The sequence below is a fragment of the Dendrobates tinctorius genome, unplaced genomic scaffold, assembly GCF_039654945.1.
Source record: "Dendrobates tinctorius isolate UK_male_01 unplaced genomic scaffold, ASM3965494v1 ptg000120l, whole genome shotgun sequence".
Taxonomy (NCBI): domain Eukaryota; kingdom Metazoa; phylum Chordata; class Amphibia; order Anura; family Dendrobatidae; genus Dendrobates; species Dendrobates tinctorius.
In genome coordinates this window covers 42,806,555-42,820,571 of record NW_027361788.1, presented here as the reverse complement: position 1 = coordinate 42,820,571, position 14,017 = coordinate 42,806,555, and the positions used below count along the sequence as shown (strand labels likewise).

Here is a 14,017-nt window from a genome sequence, read left to right as displayed (position 1 = left end):
TCAGGATTATCCCACATTTGAGTCTCTCCCACTTGGTCCGTAAATTTCAAGACACGTTTACTCTCTCGCCACACCAGTATCGCTACACTATGTGCATATAATAAACCTTGTGGTGGTCTGTAGGATCCTTCTAATATTGCCCATGGTGTATTCCCACCCAAGAAATGTATAAGATGAGCTTCTGCATTAGTGAGCCCGTCACCATTTATCCAGTATTTCAAATAACGTATCTGGCCAGCTAGATAATACAAAGATAGGTCAGGGATCGCGTATCCACCCTGATTTTTGGGTCTCTGCAAAAATACTTAATTTGGGCCTTGATGAACCCCATATAAAGGTCGCCATCATACTATGCATCCTTCTAAAGAACTCTTTGGGGATTTTAATTGATTAATGTTCCAACACATACAAACATTTTGGAAGAATCTTCATTTTGAATAAGTTAATTCTGCCCGCCACAGATAGGGGAAATTGAGACCAATGCCCAAACTTTTCCTTCATCATATCACGTAAGGGGTATACATTATCCGTAAGGTCCCTAATTGGGTTTTGATTAATTACAATACCCAGATATTTAAATTGCTGTACTACTTGCAATCCAAAAACCACCAGCTCAGCTATATTATCTATAAGTGGCATAACCACAGATTTGCCCCAATTAATTTTGAGACTTGATAGTTCCCCAAAACAGTTAATAAGGGCCATTGCTCTCAGAAGGGATTGTTCTACTTCATTTAGGAAAAGCACCAGGTTATCAGTTCTGGAATTTATATTAATACCCTCTACCAAAGGGTCCTGTCTAATTTTAAGGGCAATAGGCTCTATCGCTAGAGCGAAGAGCATCGGGGATAAAGGGCAGCCTTGTCTGGTTCCTCTACTCAGGTCAAAGTATTCCGACAGTATTCCATTTACAAGGATATTAGCTCTTGGCATACAGTAAAGTAATTGAATCCAACAACAAAATTTATCAGAGAATCCAAATTTCAGAAGTACACACTGTAGAAATTTCCACTCCAAAGAATCAAAGGCTTTAGCCGTATCTAAAGAAGCTATTGCCCAAGGCTCCCCATACTTATGGCCTATCTGAGTTAAAACTTGAACTCTTCTAATATTAGATGAGGTGGACCTTCCTGGCATAAAGCTGGATTGATCCTCATGTATAATGCTCAATATTACTATTTTCATTTTATTACCTATAAGTTTCATAAGTATTTTGTAATCCGTATTAAGTAAGGATATGGGGTGATAAGAACTGCACTCTTCAGCTGGTTTATCTGGCTTAGGGATTACCACTATAGTGGCATCATAGAAGGATTGAGGAAGTAAGTGCCTTGTAAGTGCTTCAGAGAGGGTTTGCAAGAGAACCGGGCCTATCAGATCTATATATCTTTTGTATAGTTCTATGAGCATGTCATCAGGCCCGGGAGCCTTCCAATTAGAGAGAGACATAACTGCTTCCCGAATTTCTTCCAAGGTGATATCCCTATCCAGGAAGCTGCATGCACTCTTACATCACCAAGCACAATGTCAAGTGTCAGATGGAGTCAGGCAAGCTGGTTGTCTGACAACTTTCTTTTGTGAATGGCCAGTTTTAGGGCTAAAATATATGGTAATGACGAGTACCCAGACCTATACAGAAAGTCTTTATTAGTCCTTATTTTGGAATTTTAGGCAACCATGGGTTTTCATGGCTAAGCAGCTGCATGCAGCTGTACATCACCAAGCACAATGCCAAGCGTCGGATGCAGTGGTGTAAAGCCCCCACCACTGGACTCTGGAGGAGACGTGTTCTGTGATGTGATGGATAGCACTTGTCTCTCTGGCATCTGATGGAGGAGTCTGGGTTTGGTGAATTCCAGGAGAACGTTCCCCTCTGACTGCATTGTGCCCCCTGTACAGATGGTGGAGTAGGATTATACTATGGGCTTGTTATCGGGGGGTGGCTTTGGCCCCTTAATTCTAGGGAAGGGAAATCTTAATTCTTAAGCACAAGCCATTGTGGATAATTAAAGCCTCCAGCTTTGTGGGAACAGTTTGGGTCAGATCCTTTTCTGTCCCCCATGACTGTTCCCAGTGCACAAGCTTCAAACAGACATGAAAGGGAGTTTGGTGAAAGAACATGTGGGCCGCACAGAGCCCAGACATCATCCAACATTTTTGGGATGAACTAGAACAGAGATTGTGACCCTGGCCTCCTCTCTCTGACCTCACAAATGCTCTTCTGGATGAAGGGACAAAAACTCCCACAGAGTCCTCCAAAATCCCAGAAGAGCTATGATAGGTGCAAAGTGGGGAAAGAGTCAATATTAATTCAAATGGCTGTAGGATGGGATGTGATAAACCCCCTGTAGGTGTAATAAATAGGGGGCACATACTTTCTCCATGTAGTTTGTATTAATGCTTACTCTGTGTATTTATGTGGTTAATAATTAGCATATGATCTCTCTCCCACAGGAACAGTATGACTTTCTCTACCATGCCATTACTGAGATGTTTGAAAAGCAGTTGAAAGGAAATTACTATGAAAACCTGAAAGAGGTGAGAAGACAGTGAATGACAGGGGGGTGTGGCCACAGCCACAAAACAATGGGGGCAGTCATTATGGGTGACATTTTCAAGAATATTTTGCTATAGGTAACGATGTCGTTATGTACAACAAAATGATTACAAGATATTGCAAGGTGTAATGACACCGATGGTGTCACTGGCGCAGCCTAGGGGGCGCTATCAGGGGGCACAGGAACGAGTGCAGGGAGTGAAGGAGCAAGGCACACTGTGCACAAGGAGCTGAGACTAGCAGTGAGCACAGTACCTGGAACTAAGCAGTCACGTGATAACAGGGGGGGCGGAGTCACTGCGCGTGCAGCCAGGGAAGGCAGCTGAGAGTGCGGAGTACAAGGCGCAGAACATGAACGTAGTAAAAGGGAGAGCCAAGGGTCAAAAGCCAGAGGAGAGCGTGGATAAACCAAGACGAGCCAAGGGGTCAGATAACCAGGAAGGACAGGGCAGTACAACGCAGTATACAGAGGCAAAAGTCAGGGGACAAACCGGGTCATACACAGCGAAACACATACACACAGAGACGAGTAACCTGGGTTAGCAACCACAAACCGAGTATACGGAAGTATCACTGACACCAAATCCAGGAACTACCAACATTATATAGCTGCCCAGAACCAAAGAGCCGAACTAGAATTAACCCTGACCTGACCAGGATGGAGGCGGAACCATCTTGTCCAGAGTCATGACAGTACCCCCTCTCAACGGGGGGCCACCGGGACCACCAGGTTTCCCAGGAAGCCGGGCATGAAAGGAGCGGACCAGGCGATCAGCATGAACCGATCGGGCAGGAACCCAGGATCGGTCCTCAGGCCCATATCGCTTCCAGTGCACAAGATACTGGAGGGAACGGTGGACCAAACGGGAATCCACGATGCACTCCACCTCGAATTTCTCCTGACTATCCACTGATACAGGCGACGAGGGACCCAATGATGCGTCTTCCACAGCACCCAATGGTTTCAGCAGGGCCCTATGGAATACATTGGGAATCTTAAAAGACATTGGGAGGCACAAACGAAACGCCACTGGTTTAACCACCTCTGTGATCTCATAAGGGCCAATAAACTTAGGCCCCAATTTCGCCGAAGGAACCTTAAGCTTAATGTTCCTAGTAGACAGCCACACTGTATCCCCAACCCAAAGGGTGGGTCCCACCGTCCGTCTCCTGTCTGCAAAAATCTTAAACTTCCTCTGAGCCTCCCCAATATTCTTTTGGACCTCCCGCCATAAATTCCCCAACTGCTGTACAGCTAAATGAGCCCCCTGGCAACCGGAGTCCAGACGAGAAAACTCCCCAAAGTGTGGATTAAACCCATAATTACAGAAGAAAGGGGAGATACCTGTAGAGTGGTTAACACGGTTATTGAACGCAGACTCTGCTAAAGGCAAGGCATCAGACCAATCATCTTGACTGGATGTGGAAAGACAGCGCAAAATTTGCTCTAATGACTGATTGGTCCATTCGGTTTGACCATTGAACTCCGGATGGTAAGCAGACGAAAAGGACAACTCAATACCCAACCTTTTACAAAACACCCTCCAAAACCTGGACACAAACTGCACACCACGGTCAGACATTACATTCAAGGATACACCATGCAAACAAACCACATGCTGAACAAACAACCTAGCCAAAGTTTCAGCAGAGGGCAGTGCCACTAAGGGTACAAAGTGTGCTTGCTTTGTAAACCTGTCCACCACCACGCAAATAACAGTATCACCCTTGGAAGCAGGAGGATTGGTGATAAAATCCATAGACAAATGTGTCCATGGTCTATCAGGAACTGGCAAAGGTACCAATTCCCGGTCTGGCCAGTTATGAGAGCTCTTATCGCAGGCACAAATTTCACAGGCAGACACAAATTTCTTCACATCAGACGTAAGCGAGTCCCACCAAAAAACCCTCGTGATGGCCCCAGGATTAGCCGAAATCCCAGGATGTCCAATCAGCGCCGAATCATGGAACTCCTGGAGGACTGGAGGACTGTGAGTCGAAATTTAACAGGAACAAACAATTTTTCCAATGGCTTGGACAGGGGGAGCCTGAGACTTGGCTTCCCAAATCTCCCATTCCAAGCCTGCCGACTTATCAGCCACCACCACCCGGGTTTGAAGAATGAAGGATGGAGGCTTGGGGGGAGAAACTGGATCCAGACTCCGGGACAAGGTATCGGCCTTCACATTCTTGGATCCTGAACAAAAAGTAATTGAAAACAGGAACCGGAAAAATAAAGTGACCATCTAGCTTGCCTAGGGGGTCAACCTTTTAGCAGACTCAATATATGCCAGGTTCATGGGATCAGTAACTACAGTAATGGGATGAACCGCCCCCTCCAAAAAATGCCACCATTCTTCAAAGTCCAACTTAACCGCAAGAAGTTCCCAAATACCCGAGTCATAATTTCTTTCCGCCAGGGAGAACTTGTTGGAGAAGAAGGCGCAATTCCTGGACAAAAATAAGCATTTTTCTCTAGCTTAGCGAAAAGTTGGTTCTCCCCGAGTCTTTGAAGAAACGCCCGAAGGTGAACAATATGTGTCTACTTATCAAATAAATAAAACAAAATATCATCTAAGTATATAACCACAAACTGCCCAATAAAATCAGAGAACACATGATTGATGATGTTTTGGAAGACCGCAGGAGCATTGGTCAAACCAAACGGCATAACTAAGTTTTTGAACAGCCCTTCTGAGGTAAGAAACACAAATTTCCACTTATCCCCCTCCCGCACCCGGATAAGGTTATATGCCCCGCGCAAGTCCAGTTTTGAAAACCATTTGACCGCGGACAATTGATTACACAAATCGAGGAGTGGGAGGGGATATGTGTTTCTTAAAGTAATCTTGTTAAGTTCCCGAAAGTCAAAGCATGGGCGGAGACCACCATCTTTTTTTTTTTTTACAAAAAAGAAACCTGCAGCAATAGGAGACATGGAAGGGCGGATATGCCCGTTGTGGAGACTCTCAGATGTGGACTCCTTCATGGCGGCCCGCTTGGGACCAGAAAGGTTAAACAATCGAGCCTTAGGCAATTTAGCCCCAGGAATCAGGTCGATGGCACAATCACAAGGGTGGTGCAGTGGTAACCCCTCTGCCTGACTTTCGGAGAACATGTCCTCGAAGTCCTTCAGGTATTCCGGAATACCCTCCAGACCAACGGACAACACAGACACAGAATTCAGGCATTTGTTTACACAGTTGGATCCCCATTTAACAATCTCCCGGGCCTCCCAGTCAATGACTGGATTATGACATTTGAGAAAGAAATGTGAACAACACAGCAAAACGTGCGTTGGGGTGTACTATACAGTACAGAGCAACAGCACAGGTGTCACAAGTAATGAAAGAGTGGTCAGACTAGCCAAAGTCAGCAATTGTCAGGAGGAGAAGTACCAAGGGAGACAGCAAGTGCGTAGTCAGGGACGAGCAAGAAGTCAGGACCTACCGGGAACGTGGTATCAGAAACGTAAGACGTAAGCCGTTGTCAGGGTGCAAGCCAGAGGGTCAAAAGCCAGTCGGAAAGCGTGGTATCAGAAACGGAAAAAACAGAAGCAGAGTCCAGAGATCAAGCTGAGTCATACAAGTCCAGGTAATCAGGGGCAGAAGGAACACTAAAGGAATACAGGTCAGAGGCACTAGCTTGCAAGCTTGCAGTATAGCTGACGCTGGCCCGCAGGCTGCAGAGGACTGAAATAACCCAGCCAGCTCCAGAACGAGGCAGAGGGGATTAACCCCCACATGACCAGTCCAAAGAGAAGACAGCAGAAAACAAATTCTGGACTGGATCATGACACATATCAGAGGAAGCAGATATATTTTAGCAGTATCTGATATAAATAATTGAATGAATAACATACACAGATATCGCTGCAGATTCCCTTACCAAGTACTGAAGACCACTTTAGATATACAGTACCACGCTTGGACTGGCCCACCGGAGAACCAGAGGATTCTCCGGTGGGCCAAGGCACTGACACCTGCTGGCATACTGGCCAGCAGGTGCCTAGGGCCCCCACTGCTCGAGGGGCCCCCAAGCCAGTGGCTATGGGGCCCCTGAGTCAAGGGGGCCCACCCTGTGCCAGCTAGCAGAAGCGGGAGACAGGATCCTGTCCCCACTGCTAAAGCGAAATGAATATTCACGCTTCTCCACACCCCTATGGGCATGGAGAGGAGTGAATACCATTCCACTTTAATAGCAGGCAGACCATCCCCGCCACCGCACCACACACACAGCACCGCATCACTCTCACACCACACCACATACACGCACGCAGCAGACACACAGCACAACTCAACTCCTCGCAGCACATCCCGGCGTCCTGCTTCCTGGGCGCTTCCTGTCTGAGACAGCCTAGGTGGATGACGTCATCATCCAGCATGCTGTCTCAGAGAGAAAGCTGCCGGAGAGAAAGGCTTCCGGGATGTACTGCTGCAGGGAGGTGAGCTGTGCTGTGTGTCTGCTGCGTGTGTGTATGTGGTGCTGTGTGTGTGTAAGTGTGAGAGAGTGATGCGGTGCTGTGTGTGTGTGTGTGTGTGTGTGTGTGAGATGCGGTGCTGTGTGAGTGAGTGATGCGGACCGGTGCTGTGTGAGAGGGGTGGTGGGGAAGGACAATGATATTGGTGGGGGAGGCAATGATGGAGGTGATGGATAATGATGGCAGTTGGGGAGGCAATGATGGAGGTGATGGGCAATGGTTGTGTGGGAGGCAATAATGGAGGTGACTGGCAATGCTGGTGGGGGAGGCAATAATGGAGGTGATTGGCAATGATGGCGGTGGGGAGGCAATGATGGCGGTGGGGGAGGCAATGATGGAGGTGATGGGCAATGATAGAGGTGATGGGCGGCAATGATGGAGATGATGGGAGGCAATGATGGAGGTGATGGGCAATGATGGTGGGGGAGGCAGTGATGGAGGTGATGGTCAATGATGGTGGGGGAGGCAGTGATGGAGGTGATGGGCAATGATGGTGGAGAGGCAATAATGGAGGTGAGAGACAATGATGGCGGTGGGGGAGGCAATGATGGAGGTGATGGGCAATGGTGGTGGGGGAGGCAATGATGGAGGTGATGAAATGGACAATGATGGAGGGGAGGAGGCAATGATTGAAGTTGTGGAATGGGCAGTGATGTGGTGGTGGGGAGAATGATAGGGGTGGTGGGGGAAAAGGCAATGATGGAGGTGGTGATGAGGACAATGATGGGGGTGGAGAGGGGCTGCATTATACTTTATGCGGGGGCTACATTATATTCTGTGGGGGACTGCATTATACTATATGAGGGGGCTGCATTATATTCTGTGGTGTGACTGCATTATTCTCTCAGGGAACTACATTATATTCTGGGGGCTACATATTACTATATGAGGGGGCTACAGTATACTCTGGGGGCTGCATTATATTCTGTGGTGGAGCTGCATTATTCTCTCAGGGGACTACATTATATTCTGGGGGGGCTACATCATACTATATGAGGGGGGCAGCATTATGCCCTATTAGGGGGCTAGAGTATACTCTATGGGGGGGTTGCATTATATTCTGTGGTGGTGCCGCATTATACTATATGAGAGGGGCTGCATTATACACTATGAGGGTGCTACATTATATTCTATGGTGGGGACTGCGTTATACCTTATGAGGGGGTTGCATTATACCCTATGAGGGGGGCTGCATTATATTTTATGAGGGAGACTACATTATATTCTATGAGGTGGCTACCCCTCTATGATTCTACGCCAACCCCTGCTACATAATTAAGACGTGTACTACCTTATATTATACCCTGATATTAGCGTGTTTTACCGCACAATTGGTGGTTTTGTATTTATTTCTATGTAGCTACATAGTGGGCTCCAAGAATGATTTTCTCTGGTGGGCCCAAGGTGCTCCAGTCCGACGCTGTACAGTACAGACCAAAAGTTTGGACACAACTTCTCATTCAAAGAGTTTTCTTTATTTTCATGACTATGAAAATTGTAGATTCACTCTGAAGGCATCAAAACTATGAATTAACACATGTGGAATTATATAATTAACAAAAAAAGTGTGAAACAACTGAAAATATGTCTTATATTCTAGGTTCTTCAAAGTAGCCACCTTTTGCTTTGATTACTGCTTTGCACACTCTTGGCATTCTCTTGATGAGCTTCAAGAGGTAGTCACCGGAAATGGTCTTCCAACAGTCTTGAAGGAGTCCCCAGAGATGCTTAGCACTTGTTGGCCCTTTTGCCTTCACTCTGCGGTCAAGCTCACCCCAAACTATCTCGATTGAGTTCAGGTCTGGTGACTGTGGAGGCCAGGTCATCTGGCATAGCACCCCATCACTTTCCTTCTTGGTCAAATAGCCGTTACACAGCCTGGAGGTGTGTTTGGGGTCATTGTCCTGTTGAAAAATAAATGATGGTCCTACTAAACGCAAACCGGATGGAATAGCATGCCGCTCCAAGGTGCTGTGGTAGCCATGCTGGTTCAGTATGCCTTCAATTTTGAATAAATTCCCAACAATGTCACCAAGCAAAGCACCCCCACACCATCACACCTCCTCCTCCATGCTTCACAGTGGGAACCAGGCATGTAGAGTCCATCCGTTCACCTTTTCTGCGTCGCACAAAGACACGGTGGTTGGAACAAAAGATCTCAGATTTGGACTCATCAGACCAAAGCACAGATTTCCATTGGTTTAATGTCCATTCCTTGTGTTCTTTAGCCTAAACAAGTCTCTTCTGCTTGTTGCCTGTCCTTAGCAGTGGTTTCCTAGCAGCTATTTTACCATGAAGGCCTGCTGCACAAAGTCTCCTCTTAACAGTTGTTGTAGAGATGTGTCTGCTGCTAGAACTCTGTGTGGCATTGACCGGTCTCTAATCTGAGCTGCTGTTAACCTGCGATTTCTGAGGCTGGTGACTCGGATGAACTTATCCTTCGCAGCAGAGGTGACTCTTGGTCTTCCTTTCCTGGAGCGGTCCTCATGTGTGCCAGTTTCTTTGTAGCGCTTGATGGTTTTTGCCACTGCACTTGGAGACACTTTCAAAGTTTTCCCAATTTTTCAGACTGACTGACCTTCACTTCTTAAAGTAATGATGGCCACTCGTTTTTCTTTACTTAGATGCTTTTTTCTTGCCATAATACAAATTCTAACAGTCTATTCAGTAGGACTATCAGCTGTGTATCCACCAGACTTCTGCACAACACAACTGATGGTCCCAACCCCATTTATAAGGCAAGAAATCCCACTTATTAAACCTGACAGGGCACACCTGTGAAGTGAAAACCATTTCCGGTGACTACCTCTTGAAGCTCATCAAGAGAATGCCAAGAGTGTGCAAAGCAGTAATCAAAGCAAAAGGTGGCTACTTTGAAGAACCTAGAATATAAGACATATTTTCATATAATCCTACATAGAAAATCCGGAGTATAAAGCCCAAAATATTAAATACAAACAAATAGATTATAGTGAAGAAATTATATATATGTGTGAGAGACACACACGTGAGTGAAAGCAGTGCCCACTGCAACTGTGGTTTGGCTGGACGGGAGAAGCCCGCCAGTTGGTAGTTAGGTTGTACTTTGTTTAGTTAGTGCCGGACAGGCAAGGATTTGTTTTATGTTTTATTTCTTTTATGCATTGCTTTCACCATTAATAAACCTGACCCAGAGTCAGTTATACCCGAATCCCAGCTCTGCGCCTGAGTTTTATGCTGAACGCACGTGACCTTTGACCTCAGCAAAGGCGATCCCGGAGTGTTTTATCACATTGTGGTGGAGAACGCGGGCATCACGTTGCAAGCATGAGCATGGAGGACGTGGTGAAAGCGCTGGTACAGTCCACCGCCGTCCAGCAAGAAGCTAATCGGGTGATGATGGCCCAGCTGAAGGAGTTCGTGGACATGACAGCTACCGATCGTTCGCTTCTCCAGCAGGTGGCGCAGCGCCTGGCAAGCCTACATGAGGTTAACCTGGAAGCAGAGTCGAGAGTGATTCACGTGAGTCGGTACTGGCAGAAGATGACGACCGAAGATGACGTCGAGGCATACCTGACCACGTTTGAACGGACGGCGGTGCGAGAAAAATGGCCGAAGGCACGATGGGCCGGCCTGATTGCCCCGTTTCTTTCCGGTGAGGCCAAAAAGGCGTATTATGACTTGGAACCTGAAGCTGCGCAGGACTTTGACAAACTGAAAGCCGAGATCTTGGCCCGGCTGGGAGTGACGACCGCTGTCCGTGCACAGAGAGTGCATCAATGGACTTATCAGCCGGATAAACCACCGCGGTCACAGATGTTCGACCTGATCCACGTGACGAAGGAGTGGCTACAACCCGAGGTGTTGACAGCGCCAGAGATAATCCGGAGAGTCGTCATGGACAAGTACCTGAGAGCTCTACCGCCAGCCCTGAGGAAGTGGGTAAGCCATGGAAATCCTACGACGGCAGATCAACTGGTGGATCTGGTTGAACGTTACTCCGTGGCGGAAGGACTCCGAGACGACGCTACCCCACCTCGTTCTTCATCGTCTCCACGTGGAACCGGTAAGACTGTTCCAGGGAGTAGGGGAGATGGAAAAATCCCTAAGACAAATAAGACAGTGGGGGAGGAAAACGGGACTGCCCGCACTGCGAGGCCGAGAGTAACGAACTATGGTCTAAGCAAGGGGCCCGTTACGTGTTTCCGCTGCCAAGAGATGGGACATATTGCTGCGAACTGTCCGGTCACTACTGAACCCATGCAGTGCGACGTCACAGACTCTAAAAACCGCATGTCTATGGTTGCACGGGTAGTGAGTGTGAATGCCGGTCAAAAGGATGCGGAAAAACACTTGTGTGATTTAACTGTTGATGGCAAAAATGTGGTGGCATTGTTAGACTCGGGAAGTGTGGTGACTCTGGTGAAGGCCAGTCTGGTGTCAGCCCCGACTGGACCATTAGACAAATTTTCTGTAACGTGTGTGCATGGAGACACCTGTTCGTACCTCACCACGGTCATATGCATTACTACTTCCTATGGGTCTGTGCAACATAAAGTGGGACTCGTCCCGGCGTTATTGCATGATGTTATCCTGGGCCGGGATTTTCCCCACTTTTGGCAATTGTGGGAGAATCAGTTGATGCCCTCGGGTAATAGTGTACATGGTTCTTCTCCCAGGGCGCGTGTGGGTCCCGAACCCCTGGAAGAGGTCTCCCCGGAAGACTCTGGAGAAGAGTCTGCGGGAAATGACCTGCCGTTCCCGTTTTCAGTCATGGCGGGTGATACGGAGGAGACCGGGGAAGAGGAGGAGGCCGACAGCCGTCCACCTCCCCGTTTGCCGGATTTAGAGGTTCAGAAAGATGACTTCCAAAGCGAGCAAATAAAGGATCCTACCCTTTCTCAGGCTAGGACAAATGTAAAAGTGATAAATGGGGTACCCGTCGAACCTGGCTCTAGGCTGGCATATCCTTACATGGTTCTGGAGAATGATTTACTCTATCAGATAGAGAAAAAGGGGGAAGATACGGTGCAACTATTAGTCGTGCCAAAACCCTACCGGCGGCAGGTGCTGGACCTGGCCCACGGACATGTGATGGGAGGTCACCTGGGAGTCCAGAAAACCACCGAAAGGATATTACACTGTTTTGTTTGGCCAGGCATGCATCACGATATTTGTGTATATTGTGAGTCTTGTCCTGACTGCCAAGCCTCTGCACCTAAGCCCCGATTCTGTAGCCCTTTGGTACCCCTACCTATTATTGAAGTCCCGTTTGAGAGGATTGGGATGGATTTAGTTGGGCCCCTTCCACGGTCTGCACGTGGACACCAACATATCCTGGTCATCTTGGATTATGCCACCCGTTACCCAGAGGCCATCCCTTTGCGTAACACGGCCACCAAGACGATTGCCAAGGAACTGGTGCATGTGTTTAGCCGGGTCGGTATACCAAAACAGATACTCACCGACCAGGGGACCCCCTTTATGTCCAGGATAATGAAGGAGCTCTGCCGATTGTTACAAATCGAACCGTTACGCACATCCGTGTATCACCCTCAAACAGACGGGTTGGTTGAACGGTTCAATAAAACTCTGAAGCAGATGCTGAGAAAGGTGATAGACAAGGATGGGAAGAACTGGGACTATTTACTTCCGTATTTGCTTTTTTCCATCAGGGAAGTACCCCAGTCTTCCACGGGATTCTCGCCTTTCGAGTTATTGTACGCCCGACGTCCTCGCGGACTGTTAGACGTTGCAAAAGAAACCTGGGAGGGTCAGGTCACTCCGTTTAAAACGGTGATAGATCACGTCACACAAATGCAGGACCGTATTGCGGCTGTTATGCCTATCGTCAAAGAACACATGATACAGGCTCAAGGAGCCCAAAAAAGAATCTATGATAGGGGCGCCAAGATCCGTACGTTTGCACTTGGAGATAGGGTGTTGATCCTGGTCCCCAGGGTGGACAGTAAGTTCCTGGCAAAGTGGCAGGGCCCCGTTGAGATCAAGGAAAGAGTTGGTGAAGTAAATTACAAAGTATACCAGGCAGGTAAACGGAAACCTGAACAGATTTATCATGTAAATCTGATAAAGCCCTGGAAGGATCGGTCTGCCTTGTCAGCGGAGCTGGCCCGTCCTGTCTGCTCGCATACCGTACCGGAGGTACGGGTTGCAGAGACTCTCTCGGAGCGGCAAAAGACTGAGGTCAGGCAGTTTCTACTTCACAACCAAAAGTTTTTCTCAGAAAAACCCGGGCAGACTATGCTAATGAAACATGACATCGTAACGGAACCTGGTGTCACAGTTCACGTAAAGCCCTACCGAATCCCGGAAGCGCGCCGTGAAGCCGTTTCCCGAGAAGTGAAGGCAATGTTAGAGTTAGGAGTCATTGAGGAATCGCACAGTGCGTGGTCCAGCCCGATTGTGCTAATTCCTAAACCGGACGGCACCATCCGGTTCTGCAATGACTTCAGGAAACTGAATGCGGTCTCAAAATTTGATGCCTACCCCATGCCCCGGGTCGACGAGTTAATAGACCGGTTAGGAAAAGCCCGGTATATTACGACCCTAGATCTAACAAAGGGGTATTGGCAGATCCCTCTGGCTGAGGCTGCCAGAGAAAAGACGGCATTTGCTACGCCGGAAGGTTTATTTCAGTATGTGTATATGCCGTTTGGACTGCACGGGGCACCGGCGACCTTCCAGAGACTGATGGATCGAGTCTTGAGGCCACATAGGCGGTACACTTCGGCCTATTTGGATGACATTGTCATTTACAGCTTGGACTGGGAGACTCATCTCCAGAAAGTACAAGCTGTGATTGACGACCTGTGGGAGGCAGGTCTAACCGCGAACCCCAAGAAATGTCACATCGGGCTAGAAGAAGCCCGGTATTTGGGGTATGTAATTGGGAGGGGTGTTGTTAAACCCCAGGTTGATAAGATTCAGGCGGTTCAGGACTGGCCACAACCTGTCAACAAGAAGCAGGTGCAAGCCTTCCT

General features: G+C 48.0%; 1 protein-coding gene across 1 annotated transcript in view; it reads left to right on the top strand.

Annotated features, from left to right (window-relative positions):
• Window positions 1–14,017, top strand: part of PTPN18 (protein tyrosine phosphatase non-receptor type 18) — a 79,624-nt gene that overhangs the window by 44,416 nt on the left and 21,191 nt on the right. Inside the window, exon 11 of the mRNA XM_073541259.1 lies at window positions 2,455–2,538. Coding sequence (XP_073397360.1) covers window positions 2,455–2,538 — 84 coding nt within the window. The remainder of the gene's footprint in view (window positions 1–2,454; window positions 2,539–14,017) is intronic.